This window comes from Diabrotica virgifera, chromosome 8 (genome assembly GCF_917563875.1).
Source record: "Diabrotica virgifera virgifera chromosome 8, PGI_DIABVI_V3a".
NCBI classification, from domain to species: Eukaryota; Metazoa; Arthropoda; class Insecta; order Coleoptera; family Chrysomelidae; genus Diabrotica; species Diabrotica virgifera.
The window spans coordinates 190205507-190228168 of NC_065450.1; the positions used below are offsets into that span (position 1 = coordinate 190205507).

A 22662-nucleotide genomic window follows, 5' to 3' on the forward strand; every position below is an offset into this window, starting at 1 on the left:
ATTATTGTTACATGTACTTGCACTAGACAATTTTCTTTGTGACACGGTGACAGGAAAATACAGCGTGTTGTATATGTTCGCTCATGGGTATTCTTTCATTTTTCCGACTGTAATCTGATTTTATTACCAATAATTGTCCATTAATTTTAATGACGAATCATTATCTTTTACTAAAAATTATTATTTTCCAAATACAGAATATTTAATTCAGTTTATCTAATTATTTTGATTTTGTAGATATATTATAAATGGCTTTTATAGTTTATCCTGCAGTGCCCGTATTAATATCAGGATAAACTAGTTTGCCTAGTCCAAAATAGTTTATCCTATCGCGTTTAGGACAAACTAGTTTGGCCTAGGCCAAACTAGTTTATCCTGAAATCGAGTTTGGCCGTTAACATATATAATTATATACACACATACATACATGGTCGATGTTTTTCTTATACCAGAAGGTGTCCAGGTGTCTTCTTTAATCGTTATTCTCTGAGAACTTACGCTTTTTCCTGTCCCTAGCTAATTCTTTGTCTTCGTGTCACGATTTTCCTCTATTCTTTAATATTTTCAACACGCTTATATTCCAGGTTTTCTTTGGTCGACCTCTCCTCTTTTTCACTATCTGCCTCGCTTTCCATGTCATTTTAACTTGTCTGTTGTCATTCATTCTAAATAAGTGTCCAGTCCATTTTAATTTCTTTTCATGAATTTTTTCCTTTAATGTTTTTACTTTTAATTCTCTTCTAATATCATTGCTACGTGTTTTTCTTCAGTTCTCCTAGCTCCCACGACTTTTCTTAAATAACTCATTTCCGCGGCTTGCAATTTCTTTCTTGTTTGATGTTCAGTACCCAATTCTCTGCTCCATATCGCCGGTCCGGAAGAAGAATGACGCAACTGCAAATTTTGTCAATTGCTGTTTATTGCGTCATTAACTTCTAAAATACTGTGTACAGATGATACAAAAGCGACGGAACTGTAACTACATAATGTGCTGAGCCACTAAAGGGTAGTTGCGTCGTTATTGAAATACGCATTTTACACCATTTTTTTTTTTACTTTTTTACAATCTATAAATATGTTTGCTAAGAATATTTTTTTCGATAAAATATGTAGTTACATTTTAATTTATTTGTGGAAAATCGTCCAAAAACATGTTTTTTTTTTTGTTAAAAATGAACATACTCACTCGCAAATCACTCGAAACGTATTGAATTAATGAAAAACTCTATACTCGTAGAACAAAAGTTGCTTAGAATTAATCATTTTATACAATTCCGGGCATATTTTGAAGGTAAATTTTTTCACCCCCTAGAAAATATTTTTCACCCCGTATTTTTAAATTTTTGTAAAATAGAGTGGATTTAAAATTGTAAACTTTTTCTTATATAATAATAGAAAATTTCAACTAACTATTCCCAAACTTTCATCATTCCTTTATTTTTTCGGAGGTTTTCCTTTAAAGGTGTGTGTTCTTTGATCTGGCTAATATTCACTGGCAAATAACTCGAAAAATATTAAAAAACGCTATAGAACAAAAGTTGGGTTTAAATAGTCAGTATATGCAAATTTTATGTCAGTGCAAGCGGTCCTTTAAAATGTAGAGAATTTGCAATTTTAAATATTAATACATACTATATTAACAATTAAATTGTGGCTTATTTCCCATGTAGAATAATAAATTAATAATTAAATATAATAAATATTAAAACTAATGCGATATCAGGTCGATATTACAAGATTATTTGACTTTAAGGGAACATACTGAAACTTCTTCGAAACAAAGACTATATCTACGTTTTATATATTAGGAAAAATACCAGCCAGCCAACTGAAAATCTTTTGTTTTCTATATGTAGATAAAAAACAAAAATAGTAATTTCAACTCAAAAAGTTAATTTTAAATATTTTATTAAGTAGTTTTAAATATATTACAATTTAAGATTTACAGCGTAAAGATCATTTACAATTATATCGTTTAAAAATATTTAAATAACCAATAACTAAAAAGGGAAAATGGTTTTCAAATTATCTATAAAGATGTTCTATTTCTTATGGGTTTTAATCTGGTGCTTCATATTAAAACCTGTTAAAAAAATATCATTGAGCACAAGGTGTAATCTCTTTCTTTTTGAATCTCGTTAACTGAATTTATTCATATTTTTTATTTTATTAAACAAGAATATTTGCTTAGTTACTACGACTAATATGTATTTTCTTTATTTCTCGATTTTCAAATTACGTGGTAAAGAGATTGCACTTTTAGGATATAACGTGATTATCCCTTCGTTTGTTTATATTAAACCGGTAATACAGAAAAAATAAAAGGTTATATATTATCCTGAAAATCACTTGTTACACACTTTAACTAAAATAAGTTACTTTTATTGTATTATTTATACATTCACACTTATTTAACAATATTCATGTTTTATTTCAATAAGTTAATATTTTTGCATACAATTTACACATTCATTTGCCACTCCACAAAATATAAATAAATTTTAGTTACAGTGTAACAAAATTAAAACTAGACAAAATATCATACGTATATATCGCTGGAGAGGAACATAAGATTGGGCCAAAGTTAATGCTAATATAATTTTTACAACTTAGACGGAACTCTACTTCGATAGTTCTTTACTAATGTCTTCAACTCTTTTCTTAAAATTTTGCCACTAGGATTTTTGGGTATGGACGGTACAAAAATAATTCCTCCTCTTAGTTTTTTCTGCGCTGACACTTTTTCTAAAAAAATATTTAGGTAAATCACAAGATAATAATAAAACAGAAATTTTAATAACCCTGGATCTAAAGTACCAAAAAAAAGTTGATTAATAGCAAGCTGAAAATTTGTTAATAGCTGAACGGTGTCTCGTCGGACAAACTTTGATGTATGGGAACACTGGAACAGGGGAATTTTTAATTATTGTGGAACAGGTTAAAAATTTGGACCGTTAGACGAAAACGTCCCTTGTATTTTGGCGGACAGAACTTCCAATTGATTTGTTACCCTTTCATTATACTCTCATGCAAAAATCAGACTGGTATTTATTACCAACTGGGCATTTAATAAGTCCGACCCGTAGAACATGTCAAATGACCGGAATTAGGTTGGAAATTATTGGCAGTCCAATTTTTGCATAAAAGTTTAGTGAAAGGTAGCAAATCAATTATAAGTTCTGTCCGACAAAATACATGGGACGTTTTCGTAGTCTGACGTTCTAAATGTTTAACCTGTTCCACAATTAAAACGTCCCCTGTTCCATAGTAGACACCGTTAAGCTATTAACAAATTTTCAGCTTGCTAGTAATCAACTTTTTTTGGTACACGGGATCCAGGTCTATTAGTTTTATAATAACATTAAAATATTAAAACGAAAATTTGTAGGATCCCTCCTATTCTTTTATTTTTCTTTTTGTAGCCACGATAATACACGAAATTTTTCAAATCATATTCAAATATTATATACCTGGCGGTATCTGTTTTGGGTATGATAAATCATATGATGGTATTTTCGGCTTTAATCGGACACTTCAAAAAGTGGGCCAAATTTTTTATTTGAATGGTGGGCTACAACAATGTTGTAAGCGACAGAATTGAGATTATGCAGGAGATGAAAAAATCATATTGACAAGCTATTTATGAACATACGGATACCAACATTGCGGTAAGAAAAACTCAGGGAAGGCAAAATGTTTTAGCCAGATTGAAAGATGCTCGTATTGGTCTTTGGATATACAATAATATTGTATTAAAACCTCACTTTGACCCAATATGTCGCTTACAACGTTGTTGTGGCCCACCATTCATTTGTCAATTTATCAATTTTCTAATTTGTAAAAAAAATTGAAAAATTCATGTTCTTTTCACTGCTACATTTCGGCAGATATATTTTATAACAATTTCCTATTTATGGAGCTATATGTTTGTATTGAATCTATTGCAAATTAAAAAATAATAATTACTCCAAAATGAACAAAAACCATTAAATAAGGGTTAAAGATTACTTCCATAATTTTTGGAAGGTATTTAAAAGCCACACAGAACTTTCAATATTTACGCGGAACATATTATTTTTAGTTTAAAAAAGCACTGCAAAAAATGTCAGCACAATCGATCTAGTAGTATTTACAAAATCATTTTGCAGCCTAAATAAAAAACTTATTAATTTTCAAAATCATGCATAGCCAATAAAAAAGTTGGAACAAAAACATTTTTTACATAATATATAAAAGAAGGACGTTCAAGCTGCTTTCAAATAAAATATAAGCTAATAAAATTCGTTGAATTGGAAAGCCTAATGAATTATTCCCAACTGTGAAATTTTTAAGGTAATAAGCCTGTAGGATGACGTTTGTTTAGCCCATTTTTTTTGTTAGCTTAAAAATTGTACAGCTGGGAAAGAATTCCCTATGCTCTTCTATTCAACAGCCATTAATAATTAAAATTTTATTTGAAAACTTTAATGCCCTTTTTCATGAAAAGCTTTCAAGTGCTTAAAGCTTTTTTGTTGGCTCTGCATAATTTGCAAAATTATTTATTTTTTTTTCAAAAATTTAGGTTACAAAAGTATTCTGCAAAATCTACTCGATCAATTCTACTGAAATCTTGTGAGTATTTTTTTATATCTTAAAGATTTTCTGGGTAAATTTTGAAGACTTAATGTGGCTTTTAAGTAACTGAAAAAGATTATTAAAAGAAAATTGATTTTTTCCATCTTTTTAATTTTTTTTTTAATTTTGCAAAAATAATAATCATTTTTTCATAATTTCCTAATAATAAGTTTAATTTTAAATGTAGTTTTAAGTGTAGTAATATTAGACTTAACTAGCTATTTACAAAAATATCCTTACCTGCTACATAGTCTTGAAGTTCTTTTTCTGATACAATTTGACCTTCTTTCTTTACAACAAATGCTAGTGGTAATTCACCAGCTCTTTCGTCTGGAAGACCTACCACACCAGCTTCAAATACTTTCGGATGATTAACTAGGATAGCTTCCAATTCTGCTGGAGCTACCTGAAATATTAAATTATTGTGGTTAATATTGTTGACTTCGGTATGTCTTCATATTATAGCATTATTTTTAGTTGAAAATACTACAATATTATAATAAAATACCACCCGTGTTGAGCTGCCCCCCCCCCACTTGCAAAAATCAAAAAACAAATAGCCCTGATTTATGAGCTATTTATGAGCTCTCATATTCCGCAAACTAAAAATTTTGAGCTCGTTCCACTGAGCAAGAATTTGATACTTTAGTGGGGGGCTGACTCAGCCCCCCTCCACTTAAAAATAGGAATATTGAATCGGTTTTTGCGGCAGAATTACGAGCTATTTATGAGCTCTTGAAATTATATGGTTTCGATTTTTGAGCTCATCTCCTTCACCCCCAAACAACCCTTTAATTGATTTAACTTAAGAGAAAAATGCTGAGAAAACCTAAAATATATAGTATTGCGGATATAATTCCTATAACCTATATACTCTAAGAATAAACTATTAAATCACGTGCATTTCGATTATTGAGCTACAAACCCTTCGCAAGAAAACCACCCTATCTTCCCGGTTTAAGAGAAAGTTGTAATTAAAATGCATTAAACTAATTATTTGGCGACTACATATTATTGAATTATTTATAAGCTTCCAAACTACGCGCATTTAGATCAGTAAATTTCAATTTATTTTGTATAGTGCAGTCACTGAAGGTAAAAACAATTACTTTCAATTTCGGTGAACCTTCATCGATTTTCACGAAAATTGGTCAGTGGTTAGAGGATACGTCAAGAAACAAAGGTGTCATGGTACCACCTTGCGCCTTTACCCTGAGGGTGGATACCGCCCCTCTCGAGGGTGAAAATTATTTTATTAAAAATAACTGCACAAATCAATAAAAGAACAAATTAAAAGCAAAATTTATTATTTAAAATTAATAAAATAAGTCAATACTTTTTAAGTTATTAAAGATCAAAGATTTTAATTATTCGTGAAGAAAATTCATGTTATAAAGCGGTTTCGTAAATCACTGAAAAACTGTAAGTTTTTACAAAAAAGTTAATAGTAGTTTAATTCGTATAGCTTATATTCTAAGAATTAACTCTTAAATCACGCGCCTTTCGATTATAGAGCTACAACCCCTTCGCAAGAAAACCATCTCATATTCCCGGCTTAAGAGAGAGTTGTACTTAAAATAATTTAAATTAATTATTTGGCGACTACATATCGTTTAATAATTTATGAGCTTGCAAAATATACGCATCTCAATTATTGAATTGCCATTTTCTTTCTATAGTGCAGTCCCTGAAGGTAAAAATCAACTATGGCCTTCGATTTCGGTAAATCTCCATTCATTTTCACGAATTAACAATAACAACTTGGAGTTTTAACCCGGGGTATATGTCACCCCTTCTCGGGGGTGAAAATTACTTTATTAAAAATAACCCCACAAATCGAGAGAGGGACAAATTGTAAGCAAAATTTGTTATATAATGTGATTAAAATAAATCAATATTTTTGAGTTATTAAAGATCAAATATTTTAATTTTTGTGAAAGAAAATGCATGCTTTAAAGCGATTTTTCATAAATAACTCAAAAACTGTAAGTTTTTACAAAAAAGTGATCATTACTAAAATTGAAGCTAATAAAAAATATAATAAATTGATTACTTGAAAAACCCTTTAATGTTAATTTAAAGTAAGTTATTGGTAATTAAATGTATAATTTTTTCTGCGACTTTCCAAATCTAAAGATTCAAGCTTAAATAACGGGAAAGATATGCATTTTATAACACTTAGGTACTAAATACTTGTCAAAGTACTTAGAAATACCTATCAAAAATGAGTAATTTCATTCAATTTTTTTATTCAAATTTTCGTGAAAATGAATGCAGATTTACCGGAATCGAAGGTCTTAGTTATATTTACCTTCAGTGACTGCACTATAGAAAAAAATGGCAATTCAATAATTGAGATGCGTATATTTTAGCGTAAATTATTAAACGATATCTAGTCGACAAATAATTAATTTAAATTATTTTAAGTACAACTTTCTCTTAAGCCGGGAATATGGTATGGTTTTCTTGCGAAGGGGTTGTAGCTCAATAATCGAAAGGCGCGTGATTTAAGAGTTTATTCTTAGAATTTAAGCTATACGAATAAAACTACTAATAACTTTTTTGTAAAAACTTACAGTTTTTCAGTGATTTACGAAAAACCGCTTCAAAACATGCATTTTTTTCACGAATAATTAAAATTTTTGATCTTTAATAAGTATTGACAAGAAGTATTGACTTATTTTAATAACTTTATATAATAAATTTTGCTTATAATTTGTTCTTTTATAGATTTGTGCAGTTATTTTTTTACAAAATAATTTTTCACCCCCAGGGTATCCACCCCCAGTATCCACCCTCAGGGTAAAGGCGCAAGGTGGTACCAAGTCACCTTTGTTTCTTGAGGTATCCTCTAACCACTGACCAATTTTCGTAAAAATCGATGAAGGTTCACCGAAATTGAAGATAATCGTTGATTTTTACTTTCAGTGACTGCACTATATAAAATAAATTGCAATTTACTGATTTAAATGCGCGTAATTTGAAAGCTTATAAATTATTAAATGAATGTAGTCGCCAAATAATTAATTTAATGCATTTTACCTACAACTTTCTCTTAAGCCGGGAAGATAGGGTGGTTTTCTTGCGAAGGGGTTGTAGCTCAATAATCGAAATGCACGTGATTTGATAGTTTATTCTTAGAGTATATACGCTATAGGAATTAAATCGGCAATACGATATATTTTAAGTTTTCTCAGCATTTTTCTCTTAAGGTAAGTCAATTAAAAGGTTGTTTGGGGGTGAAGGGGATGAGCTCAAAAATCGAAGCTATATAATTTCAAGAGCTCATAAATAGCTCGTAATTCTGTCGCAAAAAGCGATTCAATATTCCTATTTTTAAGTAGTGGGGGGGCTGACTCAGCCCCCCACTAAAGTATTAAATTCCTGCTCAGTGGAACGAGCTCAAAATTTTTAGTTTGCGGAATATGAGAGCTCATAAATAGCTCATAAATCAAGACTATTAGTTTTTAATTTTTGCAAGTGGGGGGGGGGGCAGCTCAACACGGGTTAAAATACCGGAAGAATGGAGAACGAGAGAACTAATTCTACTATTCAAAAAATGAGATACAAAGCAGCCAGAAAACTAGAGAGTTATCAACTTGTTAAATACTACCCTAAAACTTACACGTAAAATTTTACAAGACCTAATGAACCAGAGGATAAGTTTAGCAGATGAACAACAGGGTTTTCGTAATGGAAGTTCGTGTATAGATGCAATATTCGTCATCAAGCAAATTACTGAGAGATCACTAGAGTATAATATTATATCTGCATTTATGTCTGAATGACTTGAAGAAAGCATTTGAGAGTTGCAGCCAAAATAAAGACGAATGGATCAACCGAAAAAGGAGGAGATCGAAATGCGGGATGAGGCGGAGGCTGTAGGACCCCTGATATATTCATAATAGTACACGATCATTCTTGGTAACTAATACTGGTTAAGATAATCGTGGCCACCAGACAAAAGTGAACACAAATATTTGTCAAATATCGATAAAAATAAATAACGTGATATGAATCTAATTAAAAACATGTTAAGATCTTTCGGCATGTTAATAACCAGTGGCGTAGCTACATAGGTGACACCCGGGGCGGTAATCGATGGTGTCATCCCAAATCCTAAAAATAAAATTGTTAAAATCAACGAAAATCCAATTAACGTATGTTTTGAATAATAAAATAATTATAGCTTAGGGCGTAGTCGCAAAATTACTCGCCAATGTGTTTAGAATGCATTCTTTTTTTTCGAATCCTAAGAAAACTAATAAGTACATATTTTTGGAAAATTTAAACGCTGAATGAGAAATTAAAAAAAGTGAAAAAAGAGAGAAAATTTATGTGATTTTTAGTTTCAAATATCTCATTCAAAAGAAACTTTTTGGTTATTCTAAGGGACTTACGGCCCTCGGTAATCATGTTATCTTTCATTCTACATGTAAATTTTTTAAAAATGCTTCTTAGTTTTCTCAGGATACGAAAAAAATGAATGCATTTAAAACATATTGCCGCAAAATGTTGCATCTACAGGTCTAATGCTTGATTAATTTTAGCTTACTAAAACTTCTCTGATATGAAGCAACCGATACATAAATGGTCGTAAACAATTTTAATGAGACCATCAAGTTTGGGAGGGATTCCATTAACCCTCCGTTACTCGCACACGGTGTGGGAGACCGGGCCTGTAAATAAATTCCTGTAACTCTGCTTGTAGTGGGGATTTTGAATGGCTACTTGGTATACTTCTTCAGTGGTCAATCAACTGTGGGTAAAGTCAGTTCGCAGTGTAAAAAATAGTACTGTCCTTTTGTTATTACGCAACACGGTCCCGTACACCGTGTGCGAGTATTTGTGCACCAATTTTTGTGTTTGGATCACACATCGATATTTTTAATTAGTAAGGTAATTTAAGATCTTTTCCTTATTTTCAATGTTTATAGATTAGTTTATTTATATTTATATATATATATATAAATATAAATATATAACTTACCCAGAACCATCAGAATGAGGTTTAGGGAGATATGTGGTTTACCAACAGAACAAGTACCAGTCGTAACACCAGGAACTTCAGATCGCTGTGCTGTTTGTGATTGTAAGAAAAATAGAAAAACAAAGTTTTACTGCCAAATATGCTCAAAATATCTGTGTTTGGAACGCCATTGTTCCAATGAATGTGACACCATTGTGTATTTCATGTTTTAAAAACGTTAATTAATTTTTATAACTTTTTTTGTTACTACAATTACTCTTTATTTTTAATTTTTTTGTGTATTGAATTAAGATCTAAAGTTCTTAGTAAACAAATTTAACCATATTCAATTTTTTTTCACTTCTAATGTTTTTGTATATACATATAAATGGATAACAATGAAAATTATTAAATTTTTGATTAAAGTAATATAATGTGAACACAAACGCATATCTACAAAATTATATGATCATGTATTCATTAAATAATTTAATCGTACACAATTTTGCAAAAAAAAATAATTTTAAAACACTGCTGACCCATATTTTTGGACCCGGTCTCCTGCACCGTGCGCGAGTATCCGATCACAAAAAGTTGGCGCGAGTAACGAAAGGTTAAATCCCATTCCACAATGAACTTCTACAATGAAAAGTCTACAGCAAACTATTTAGAGGCTGTAATATTGGCCACTTATAAATGTCTTCTGAGCCTTGGTATTTCTAGCAGGAGGTCTGCTTCTGATACCTCCTCATGGTAAAAGTCACAGAATGTTGAAACAGCTAATTTCAGCGGTTCACTGTTCGCGGAAAGCAAAGTGTGTGTCTGCACAACCTTGAATAATGAAGCCACATCACGAACGGAGTTTGGTCAAAACATTTTTTAACATATTCTTTTGAAATTTGGCTCGAAGTCTGAGTCTTGTATCGGTAACTCACCATACATTCGTTTTTGACGCCGAATTCGTCTTTCTGTGGAAATGTCATAGTCCTCACATTTTTTCATTGCAAAAAAATCAGAATAATAATACCTCGCGACACAACAAAGCACAAGTAAAGCAGGAATCAACAATTGTTGCAGTTACGTAGTCACATATATAACTGCAAAAATACGATCATATTATTATTATATCTTGATGTCTTGATATTCAAATGTCATGACTTGTCGATACCCATAAAAATCAGGTTATTACGATGTTATATGTTTCCTATACTCTTGTACGGAGTTGAGTAATGGACTCTCACAGACGCCACCTGCAAGAAAATTGAGGCGTTTGAAATGTGGCTTTATCGTCGAATTCTGAAAATATCTTATACCGACCACATTACTAATCAGGGTGTTTTGCTGAGAATGCAAAAAGAAAAAGGGCTATTAATCGCAATAAAAACAGCCAAAATCAAATACCTCGGTCATATCATGAGGAACAGTGAAAGATAGATAAGGACAGAAAGATATGGACTGCAACTAATCTTGCAAGGAAAAGTGGAAGGAAAGCGAGAACCAGGAAGGCGAAGGATTTCCTGGCTGAAAAATCTACGTACGTGGTTCAACACAACAACCACAAATCTTTTTAGAGCAGCAGTGTGCAAACTACAGATTGCCACGATGGTCGCCAATATCCGAAACGGATAGGCACTACAAGAAAAAGAAGATATCTTGATCATATCGGTTACCGATAAAGATCATGACTAGTCGTTCAAGAGATAGAACATGTTACGTCCTGTCGCCTCCGAAAGACGGTAAGGAAGCACACGGCACCGATTTTTGAGTATTTTCCAATTTAAGCGAGTGGATGTCACTAGTTGATTCGCAAATCGACGGCGCCAATTTTTGTCAATACCTAAGTTGTGATTTTTCCGACAAACAACTCACAAAATAATATCTAATTCTATTTTGATGATAAAGTGAGTAAAGTTACAAATTAACAATTGATTCTTTTGTGATCGGCTCTCTCGGGTGTCACCCCCGAAAGGATGACACCCGGGGCGGATCGCCCCCTCCGCCCCACCCTAGCTACACCACTGTTAATAACATAACTATAACGGGCGAGATTCTTAGAGATAAGGTAAGAAATAGATAAATGAGAAAAATAAGCTCACTCGACAGTATCGTAATACAGAAAAGATAAAGATTTCAATTCCTGTGTAAATATATAAAAAGAATGGATATAAAGACATGAAATTTTTTTAATCTTGTTTGTATTTAAAATGCATATAGTCGAGGAAATGAAGCTGAAAAAATGGTAAAACCTCGCAACTTTTTCGTCCAGCATCGATTTGTACAAAAATTTGGGATTAGGGTCATTACACCCTCTAGTTAATTTTCTATATTAAGTTGTTGTACGCTTTTGATTTTTTAAAGGTGAAAACTACCCCTAATTGTAAAAAATTAGAAAATAACATCTTAAACTTTAATATTGTCAACATTTGGTTCTTATTAGTTACATAATGATTGCTTTATGCTTTAAGATACTATCATAATATTTCAACCCTTAAAACCACCCTTGTTGGAGCTATATATAAAAAATTTACTTATCCTAAAATAATAGTTTCGGCTTGCATCGATTTACATAAAAATTTGGGATTAGGATCATCTCATCCTATACTTCATATTCTATATCATGCTTAAGGGCGTTGATTATTTTTAGGCGTGTAAACTACCCCTTATTGTGAAAAATTATATAAAAACATTGTAAACTTTAATATTATGGGTAAAATTTGGTTTTGATTGGTTAAATAATGATTGTTTTATAGATTAGGATATAATATCATAATATTTCAACCCTTAAAAACCACCCCTAATAACATTACAGTTTTTATAAGTAGATATTTTATTAGATCTATACAGAAAAAAAGTAGAATTAAAGAATTAAAAAAACATTTATTTAGACAAAAATACGAATTTGCAAATATGTACGAATACAAATACAAATAGTTTTTTAGTCATCTTCCAGTATACGAACCGGTTCTGTGGTATTATACATAAATTGAAAATATCCATAAGCGGACTATCCGAATTTTCCGAATTTTTCAAACTGGTTTTATAAACATAGCTCCTTCACTTTTGGCGATAAAAAGATTTTTCAAAAATAACTTTGTAGTATTTTTGAAGAGTTATAAGACTGTGTAAACTAAATTCCGTAAGATCCCTTAGTTTTTAATTAGGGTGGGTTTAAAGAGCTCGAATAAGGGGGTGTTAGCTTGTAAATAGAGGTTTTAAACAGCTATATATCGCTAACTGTTCACTGTAATGAAAATCTATGCACAAGAAAATTTATGTTTATAAAAAAGTTACAATTTAGTAGTTCATCATTTCTTTCGTATCTCCAGTATTTTCGGAGATATTTTGAAGTAAAAGGTGAAAAATGGGAAATTCCAAAAAATTAATTTTTTTTAAACTCCAATTTTTCTAAAATTAGGCCTTTCAAATAGGTAAAACTTTTTGGTTGTATTGATAATACAAATATAAAAGGAATTACAGAAAGGTGAAGACCAATTTTTAATTAGGAGGGTAGTTAGGGGGTGGTTTTCACTAAGTTTTTCATAGAAAAAAGTAGGTACCGAACTTTTTTTGATCATAAGTCGCTTAATTTTCAGGCTAGAAACTTTTTGTTATTATTTTTTGAAAGGCCTGACTGTATACTTAAAAAAAATTATTTAAATTTTCCTCGAAAAATGCAAAGTTTTTCCGTTATTTTACTTTGAATATTTCAAATTAAACATTTGACGAAAAAAGCTAACTTTTAACATGCCGTATCTAGGTTTGTGTTGGTCTTAAAGATATTACAGTAACAGAATTTAGTTTGTGTTACTAAAAGATACAATTTTGATATCTAAAGTTTTTTTGATTAAATACATATTTTTCGAGGTATTCTCAATAAACCCTCTAAAAATGTCGATTTTTTCATCGAAAACCTGTTACATTCAAACGCGAATAACTCGAAAAATATAAGTTTTACGAAGAAAATGTAAAAAACATTTTTTTCTTAGAATTACCTTTTACATCGATTTCCATGGTTAAAATGTAATAAAAAATTCCCGCCCCCGAGATGGTGTGGCAACCACCCCCAAGGTTTTAGCGTACAGCGGCATGATATAGAAAATGATCCTTGGACTATTCCCTACCTTCGGTGAAAATTTCAAGTAAATCCATGATGGACGAAAAAATTGCGAGCCAAAATGCTTCATTTCCTCGACTAATAAGTAAATTTACCTGATATCCATTATATTTTATTAACTCCTTCAATCTGTCTACCACATAAAAATACTCTTCCTCATCATAATACCCAAGATCACCGGTTCTTAGCCAACCATCCTCCGTGAAAGAGTTTCTGGTGGCCTCGGGATTTCTGTAGTAACCTTTCATGACTGTCGGTCCTTTATAGCAAAGTTCTCCTACCTCATGGGGACCCAGCCATTTACCTGTTTCGGGATCTCTAACGATGCATTTCATGTATGTGATCACTTTTCCACAGGATCCCGGCCTATAGATGTCCTTGTTCATGATCGTTAGTGCTAAGGTTCCTTCAGTGCATCCATAAGCTTGATGAATTGCTTTAAGGTTTAACCTAAGATAAAAAAAGATTCAAAATCAAAATTGGACCTACACCACTGTGTGGTGACAGGGTTTTAAAAATATGTATATATAGGAAAAGCAAAACAATAAGGAATGCACGTAAGGCTCCTTTGTTGCCTTATTCTAAATCAGAAAAAATATATAGGGAATAATCAGATTTTTTTGATATGCCATTCCTATTACTGTGAGCATTTCATTGGCTAGAATTAGTGAGTTTATATGACGTCATTATTATGTTTGGTGAGATTGTAAATGGTAACTGAGTCTGTCATAATATTGGCTGTTAAATATAGTGTCAAATTATTGTTTTCAAATTACATTTTATTTATTTAGTTTATATTTTAACGACCGTTTTTTTAACCAAATTCACTTCCCCTTCCCTATCCTTGATTGGTAAATTAGGCTCGAATAGTTTTGTTTTATGGCATGTTTAGTTGTTTAGTTCAGCGTTAATTTTAAGAAATGTTGCTGGCTAGATGGTCACAGCTCCCAAAGGCTATAAAAGAAGAAGAAAAAAAATAAGCAAACAAAAACCTTACATAATCTTCTATCCGCTCTGATCTCGTAGGCGATAATTAAAAATTCGCCAGCGTCAGATAAACGTTTGAAAATATACTAGAACGATTTCAACGGACTGGACACTTAGATTATGATAAATATTATCGAACAAAAACTATTGTAAATGAAGATAACAGAAATTAAATGTATTCCTTAGTGTCACTGAGAATCTGCATATTAGTACAACCATTCTTACAATCTAAGTATCTAGTCTGTTGAAACCGTTTTAGTATACTTTTAAAAGTTTCTCTTCTTGGTTGTCGTCTATCGGGGAATTTTTGATTATAAATTTTTATTGCAAGTAGATTATTTTTGTTATACTCTCCTAGCACAAAGCCATTTTAATCAGTTCCCCATGAGAAAAATTAATATTAGTAATGGTAACAAATCAACTGTAACTATATAAATATTATAATGTCAAATGTTTAGGCAAAGTTTGTGCCATAGCCAACTAGGGAGAATTTTGTTGGTTTGATTAATATTACTACGAAGGTATTTGATTATCTCATCTAATATTAATAAATTATGGATCAGGCTAAATTATTATGTATTTAAAAAAAATTATTTTTGTTTGGATATTTTCACAGCTACCTAATAAAATTTCACGTAATTTTTGTTGCAATTAATGTTTGGCTTATGGAATCACGAATAACTTACAAATTAAAGCACTTAGGTATAGGGAATGCTTAAGAAAAAAAAAGTACCATAAAATATTATTTTACTACAATACTAAAATACAGGGTGTTCCATTTAAGAAAACTCAGAAAATACTCATTCCGAGTTTCGACCCACCCTGTATACTAAAATTAAACATTTCGCTATACTGTTAATATTTAAAAAATCTTTTGAATATAAATAGAAAATTTAATGTCAAATCACTACAATTCTACACGGTGTAGATTTTGCTTCGAAATGATCAAAAAAAGGCAATTATCTTTTAAACTATTAATACTACAAAACTTTATATTTTAAGAAAGTAAAGATTGAGGAGATTCCAAAAATGTAAAAATATATAGGGTGTTCTATTTAACAGAACATAATTTTGTGTCACCCTGTCAATACGGACGCCCCGGTATATTTAAAAATATCTTTAAATTATGGTACTATTTGTGCCGCAACTTTTACCTGAATAACTTTTTTTCGTATCTCTTACACCAAACGGGTAATTGTACTTTGTCACACTAATGACCCACCCTGTAGCTAAATGAAGTAAAAACAATATTATAGTCCCAAATCTATTAAAATACATGTATTTAATATCACTCTTTCATTTAATTTCTCACTCTTCTTTTATTTTTTTAATTAAAAATTTTTACTTGTCCGAGAATCAAAATTTCATTTTATTAAAATATTATTTTTAAAATATTATTCATTTACGACTTTTAATTTAAAGAGACTGAATTAAATCTTAATTAAGATAGTTTTCCTTACCTCTGTTTAAGTTTAACTTCTGTCTTTCCACTCAAAGGAGCTCCCGCTGAGAATATTTCTGCGACAGAGGATAAGTCGTATTTGCTTACTTTGGGACTTTTTGCCAAGAAAATCGCTAAGGGTGGAGCCAGCCTTACAACTGATACTTTGTAGTCCTGAAGTGCTTTCAGAAACGAGTCTTCCTCAAATTTGTCCATCATAATTGTGAGATGTCTGTTAAAGAATGACGTGAGGCCGAAAAATAATCCGTATGAGTGAAAGAAGGGCATTAGTCCGAGCACTATGGAATGATGTGATAAATAATCTGGATACCTGAAAATTATATGGATTAATAATTTGTTAAACTTGTTAATAGATTAAGAGCGTAGGCGCAAAATTTCGTGAGTAAATATAAGAAGGATGCACAAAAATATTTTTTTATTTAGCTTAAATGCCTCCCTAACTAAGTCCATTGGCATGGTACAGTTGATTTCGCAATCAGATTATAGTGTAGTGTAGTGTGTGTGTTGATTAAATGGCTTTGTACTTAGTAAAGTCGACTTCAGTGTCTTTACAAAGAGACGCTAATTGTATCCGAACATCTTCTGGTCCCTCAGGTGAGTACCGATCCCAAAAGGATAGAAATTATTTGTATTTATTAATTTTTAATAAAAAAAAATTACCTACTCTTGTAGAGGGATCATAGACTTTATCATAGGCTTCAAGTAGGATCCAAAAGTAGTATTTGTTACCACTGAACCACAGAGTGGATAAGATAAAATTGCTATACGACCAACTAATAGTATAGCAATAATTTTTAGAAAAACAATTTTTCCTGCAAAATCCAAAGTCATACATTTTACTAGAAGATATCACACTCTCCCTCCTCTACTTCACCCAAATTGATCTCCCCTTCAAGTGGTTGATAAACATAAATTATTAGGAATAAAATTCGACAAAGACTTACATGGAGAGATCAGCTACAAAACACAAGATACTGCCTAAATAGAACCAACATCTTAAAAACTCTAACTCATCACCAATGGGATACAGAAGTGGAAGTTGTCTAAAGAATTTACAGAACCTTGATCCGCTCTAGGTTGGATTACGGAAGCATCCTCTACATATCAGCGTCCGACACTCGGCTTAAAAGCCTGAATACAATTCACAATACTTCTTTACTCATTAGCCTTAGATCCTTTAAATTAAGTCCTTCTAAAAGTCTTTATATCGAATCTTCAGAATCCCCACTTTTATAAGACGGTAACGTTTAATACTGTCTTACTTCTCTAGAGTATCTGCGCTAATCCGAAAAATCCAGTAATTAAATTAATTAATATTCCCCACCATTTTCTTGATAATAATCACCCTCGCTCACATTCTTTCTCACTAATTTAAAAAACTTGGCTAACAGGTACAGAAATAACACTCACAACTCCTGTTACTACGTCCAGTATTTCCCCGTGGACCAAAAAGTCACCTACTGCCGTTACCAGCTTAAATCGATTTAAAAAAGAAGAAACGCCCAGTACTATATTGGTAAAAATTTCAGTGACCCACACATACACAGCACTATGACAAAATTCTTTACACAGATGCTTCCAAAGAAGAACAGGCCGTCGGTTGTACCGCCAGCATCTCAAATACAACAGTTGCATTATATCGAATTTTTCCCGGATGCAGTATAAACACAGCTGAACTGTACCAAATACTTAAGGCATTACAGTCGCCCATTGCTAATGAGAAATAATTAGCTACATGCACCGATTCTCTCGCTGCGATTGGTTCAATCAAAAATATAAAGGTACTCCATACATCCCATTGTACAACGCATCCGCAGTATCTGCCAAGAGCATTCAAAAATGGTATTTCAATAACCATCATCTGGATCCCATCGCATGTTGGTAATAATAAAAATTACAACGCTGGGAAATCTGGACAACATACAAATTTACCAAGATCTAGAGGCTAGTGTCAAGATCAACGTATTAAACACAATGGAACATGTAAAATAGAAAACTACGCACAATCCAACCAACTGTTACCTCCATCACCATGCCCAAAATCAGCAGAAAAGACAGCATTATTATCAGAAGGCTCGGAAGAGGTTACACTCGTCTTACTCATGTATATCTGATATCCTCTGGAAATTGTCCTCGCTGTGAACATTGTGATGTTCCCTTAAGAGCCCAGGACATATTACTAGAATGTGTCCACTACAGAGCTCAAAGAGGCTACTAAAACTTTCAACACAATTTAAGTGACCTACTCGGTTCTACAAACATGTACATACAGTGCCATCATTTGTTTTCTAAAAGACTGTCACCTTTATTACTTAGTGTAATTATTATAAGATATAGCTTGTATCCTAGTTTGTATACAAACAAATTGTAATTGTATGTAAACATGTTGTAAAAATTTTGTACCAGTGTCAATGGCCAATAGTTGCCAAGATGCTTTAACTAAATTTCTTTATAATATGTAATTATAATAGAAATCTTCTACTTATTATATCTTCTTACCTAGACTGTAATAATCGTGTAACTACATTAAAGTGTGTTAACATTACTCCTTTAGGAAGGCCAGTAGTACCAGAAGAACATAACACAAAGGCTACGTTTTCCTTTGGGTCACCATCGAATGGAATAAACTTTTGGGGAGAGACTATCCTTCCTTGAAGAAGTCGATTTATAAATGATTTCATAGTTTCAGTTCCTTCGATTTCTTCTTCACTGTCTATAACGATAATTTTCTCGATAAATTTCATCTCCCGTTGCAGCGTTAAGTACCTAAAAGAAAAATATTTGTATATTCCTAGTAAACGTCAGTTATGGAAAAAGTTCTTGTGGTGACCATTCAAGGCACAAACCATGTCAAGGATAGCAATTCCATGCTATAATTTCTACATGTATCTACTAAAATGGAGATTATCTTAGATAATTTAAACTTCAAAAATTTAGTTAAAACAAAATTTTAATTTATAAGTTTTTTTCTTTGAAACAAAATAAAAATATGAAACAAAATATAAATATAAATATAAATATAAATATAAATATAAATATAAATATAAATATAAATATAAATATAAATATAAATATAAATATAAATATAAATATAAATATAAATATAAATATAAATATAAATATAAATATAAATGTAAATATAAATATAAATATAAATATAAATATAAATATAAATATAAATATAAATATAAATATAAATATAAATATAAATATAAATATAAATATAAATATAAATATAAATATAAATATAAATATAAATATAAATATAAATTTAAATGTAAATATAAATATAAATATAAATATAAATGTAAATATAAATATAAATATAAATATAGATATAGATATAAATATAAATATAAATATAAATATAAATATAAATATAAATATAAATATAAATATAAATATAAATATAAATATAAATATAAATATAAATATAAATATAAATATAAATATAAATATAAATATAAATATAAATATAAATACAAATATAAATATAAATATAAATATAAATATAAATATAAATATAAATATAAATATAAATATAAATATAAATATAAATATAAATATAAATATAAATATAAATATAAATATAAATATAAATATAAATATAAATATAAATATAAATATAAATATAAATATAAATATAAATATAAATATAAATATAAATATAAATATAAATATAAATATAAATATAAATATAAATATAAATATAAATATAAATATAAATATAAATATAAATATAAATATAAATATAAATATAAATATAATATAAATATAAATATAAATATAAATATAAATATAAATATAAATATAAATATAAATATAAATATAAATATAAATATAAATATAAATATAAATATAAATATAAATATAAATATAAATATAAATATAAATATAAATATAAATATAAATATAAATATAAATATAAATATAATAAGAACGGGGGTCGCTCCAGTAAAATCAAACATCGTAATTCTTCTTAGTAGCTCAGCAGTTTGATTGTCTGCTAATGTTTACTATATGTCCAAGGTATATATAGCTCTCAACAACTTCAATTTTGACGTCTTCTACCTATAAAAGATGGCTCGGAACTAAAGTAGTCATCATTTTTGTCTTTTGGTAATTAATATTTAGACCTACTTTATGTGCTGCATCGCTGAGTCGTTCAACATTATTATTGGCAGTTTTTAGGTCATCTGAAATCAGAACCATATCATCTGCGAATCGTAGATGGGCATCTCACCATCGATATTTATTCCTTTATTTTCCCATTACAGTGACTTCAAAGCATGTTTAAGTACAGTAATGAACAACTTAGGCGACATAGTATCTCCCTGTCGAATACCTCTCGTATCATATTGGTAGGACCGTGCAGATTTATAGTTGTTGTAAACAGGTGTAGTGAGCTTAATTTGTAATATATTTCGTTGGATTTCAGTATTGGATTGTTAGAACAAACATAATATTTAATTAGTCAAGAGATGTTACTGAGATAAATTTCTATAAACAAATTGATTACCTTTGTGTTACACGTTTTGAACAGAAAGCCAATATTGGTTTGGTTATGTTTAACGTGTGCTTCAGTTCTTGGTCTGTGTAGTTTACATTAAGTGGTGCCATGATTGTGCCTGCAAAAATAGAAGCCATGATGGGTACAAAGAACTCGAGATTATTCTCGCTTCCTATACAGATAGCTGTGTTTGAGGTACAACCATAGACTCTCAATGCTTCGGCAAGTTGACATGACTCCTCCAGTAGCTTTTGGCTTGTGAGATCTCTACCGGTGTGCGAATCAATCTACAAATAATAACATCAGTTAATGACAACATAATATATAACCTATAACATAACATATAACATCAATAAAGGAAAAACATTACCACGGAATCTAGGAGGAATAGGACTTATGGATATAGGTGAGCAATTAGATAAACACATTGCTAATTTAAGAACTTATTTTCAGATGCAAGCTGAAACATCTACCCTACATCGCGCTATTTGCCCAGTAGATGACACAACACCGATCAAACTGAGGGAACCAGAAATGCGCATAAACCACCTCACTAAAGACGAAAAAATGCGCACCTGGATAGATAAACCTCTGCACGGGCGACATCCCAATGAGGTCAGCCAAGACTATATCGACAATACAGCGTCGAACTATTGGTTGACATCAGGAAAGATGTTCCCTGAAACGGAGGGTTCATTACTGGCCATTCAGGATCAGGTTATACCAACCAAAAATTACGTGAAATATATCATCAAAGGCCCTCAGGTCCAAAACGACAAATGCCGATATGGATGCAGAACCCAAGAAACCATCCAACATCTTACAGGGGGCTGCCAGGCATTTGCTGCAACTGAATACAAGGAACGGCATGACGCAGTGGAAAAAATCCTTCATCAGGAGATAGCTATAAAGCTGGGAATTCTCCAAACGGACCATCTCCCATATTATCAATACGTCCCAATTCCGAAAAACCTCCTCGAAAGCATAAAAAGGCTGGGTCTAAATGGACATCTTTACAAGACCATGCAGAAAGCTGTACTACTCGCAACGGCCAGATGTGTACGAAAATTTTTTTGAGATACATCTGCATACCAAGTCACCTAGGGCTCTATAACACGGAAAGAGTCCCACCAGAGCTCAATCCTTTTGATACCGTAGGTATCTGGAATGAGTCAGTTTTCCCCTTAGAGGGAGTTTAAGCCGTATGGCTAAATCTGATAATAAATATCAATAAGTAGACAACAGTTTGTGTGTTACTCATGTTAACTTTTAAGAGGTTTAAGTTTGTAATTTTTTTTAGAAATCACGATGTTCGTAATGGCATTAAGGCAAGGACTTCTATTTGTATCTATTTAATCTCGCAGCAGCATACTGTTTGGAGACAGAGATTAATATATTAGCTGGCCCTTATTATCCCCTGCAGAAAGATAAATAACATAATTGACAACATGCTGACAAACACAACTTTCCAGGTAATAATTGAAAAGAAGACAAGTAGACAGATGAAACTTAACAATGGGCTTCCACAGCATTCTATTCTTTCCCCTTTACTTTTCATCCTCTGTATTACTGACATGCCTGAAACCGAGTCTCGGAAGTTTGGATATGTTGACGACTGGACCCTTGCAACAAGCCACCAATCTTTAGAAACTAAAATAATCACTCTCACGAATGACCTATCCATCCTCAGCGAATACCTTAAAAAATGGAGATTACAACCAAGTAGTTTTTCCAAGTACCATTTCTTGTAGTTTTTTTGCTTATTTTAAGAATTTTATTAGCGTTACTTTCTTATATTGTTCTGGTTTACTGTAATTGTTATACCTAGGTAGTTCTTGATAAGTGAAATGAAAAATATGCGTTGACTCTTTATTTTTTCATAAAAATGGCGCCTCATATGACAGTGATGTACCATTTTTTTTTAATCAAGGCCTTTACCCCTATGCACGTTAAGTATGAACATAAATTTATTAGTTGTATGTCAAAAGATCTGCGCAATATCTACC

General features: G+C 31.0%; 1 protein-coding gene across 1 annotated transcript in view; it reads right to left on the bottom strand.

Annotated features, from left to right (window-relative positions):
• Positions 1 to 1891: 1891 nt before the first annotated feature.
• LOC114339308 (luciferin 4-monooxygenase) overlaps positions 1892 to 22662 on the bottom strand; it is a 51315-nt gene continuing 30544 nt past the window's right edge. Inside the window, exons 2-7 of the mRNA XM_050659244.1 lie at positions 20666 to 20943; positions 18646 to 18912; positions 16145 to 16456; positions 13793 to 14147; positions 4855 to 5020; positions 1892 to 2745 (exon numbers count right to left, since the gene is read on the bottom strand). Coding sequence (XP_050515201.1) covers positions 2603 to 2745; positions 4855 to 5020; positions 13793 to 14147; positions 16145 to 16456; positions 18646 to 18912; positions 20666 to 20943 — 1521 coding nt within the window. The 3' untranslated portion in view covers positions 1892 to 2602. The remainder of the gene's footprint in view (positions 2746 to 4854; positions 5021 to 13792; positions 14148 to 16144; positions 16457 to 18645; positions 18913 to 20665; positions 20944 to 22662) is intronic.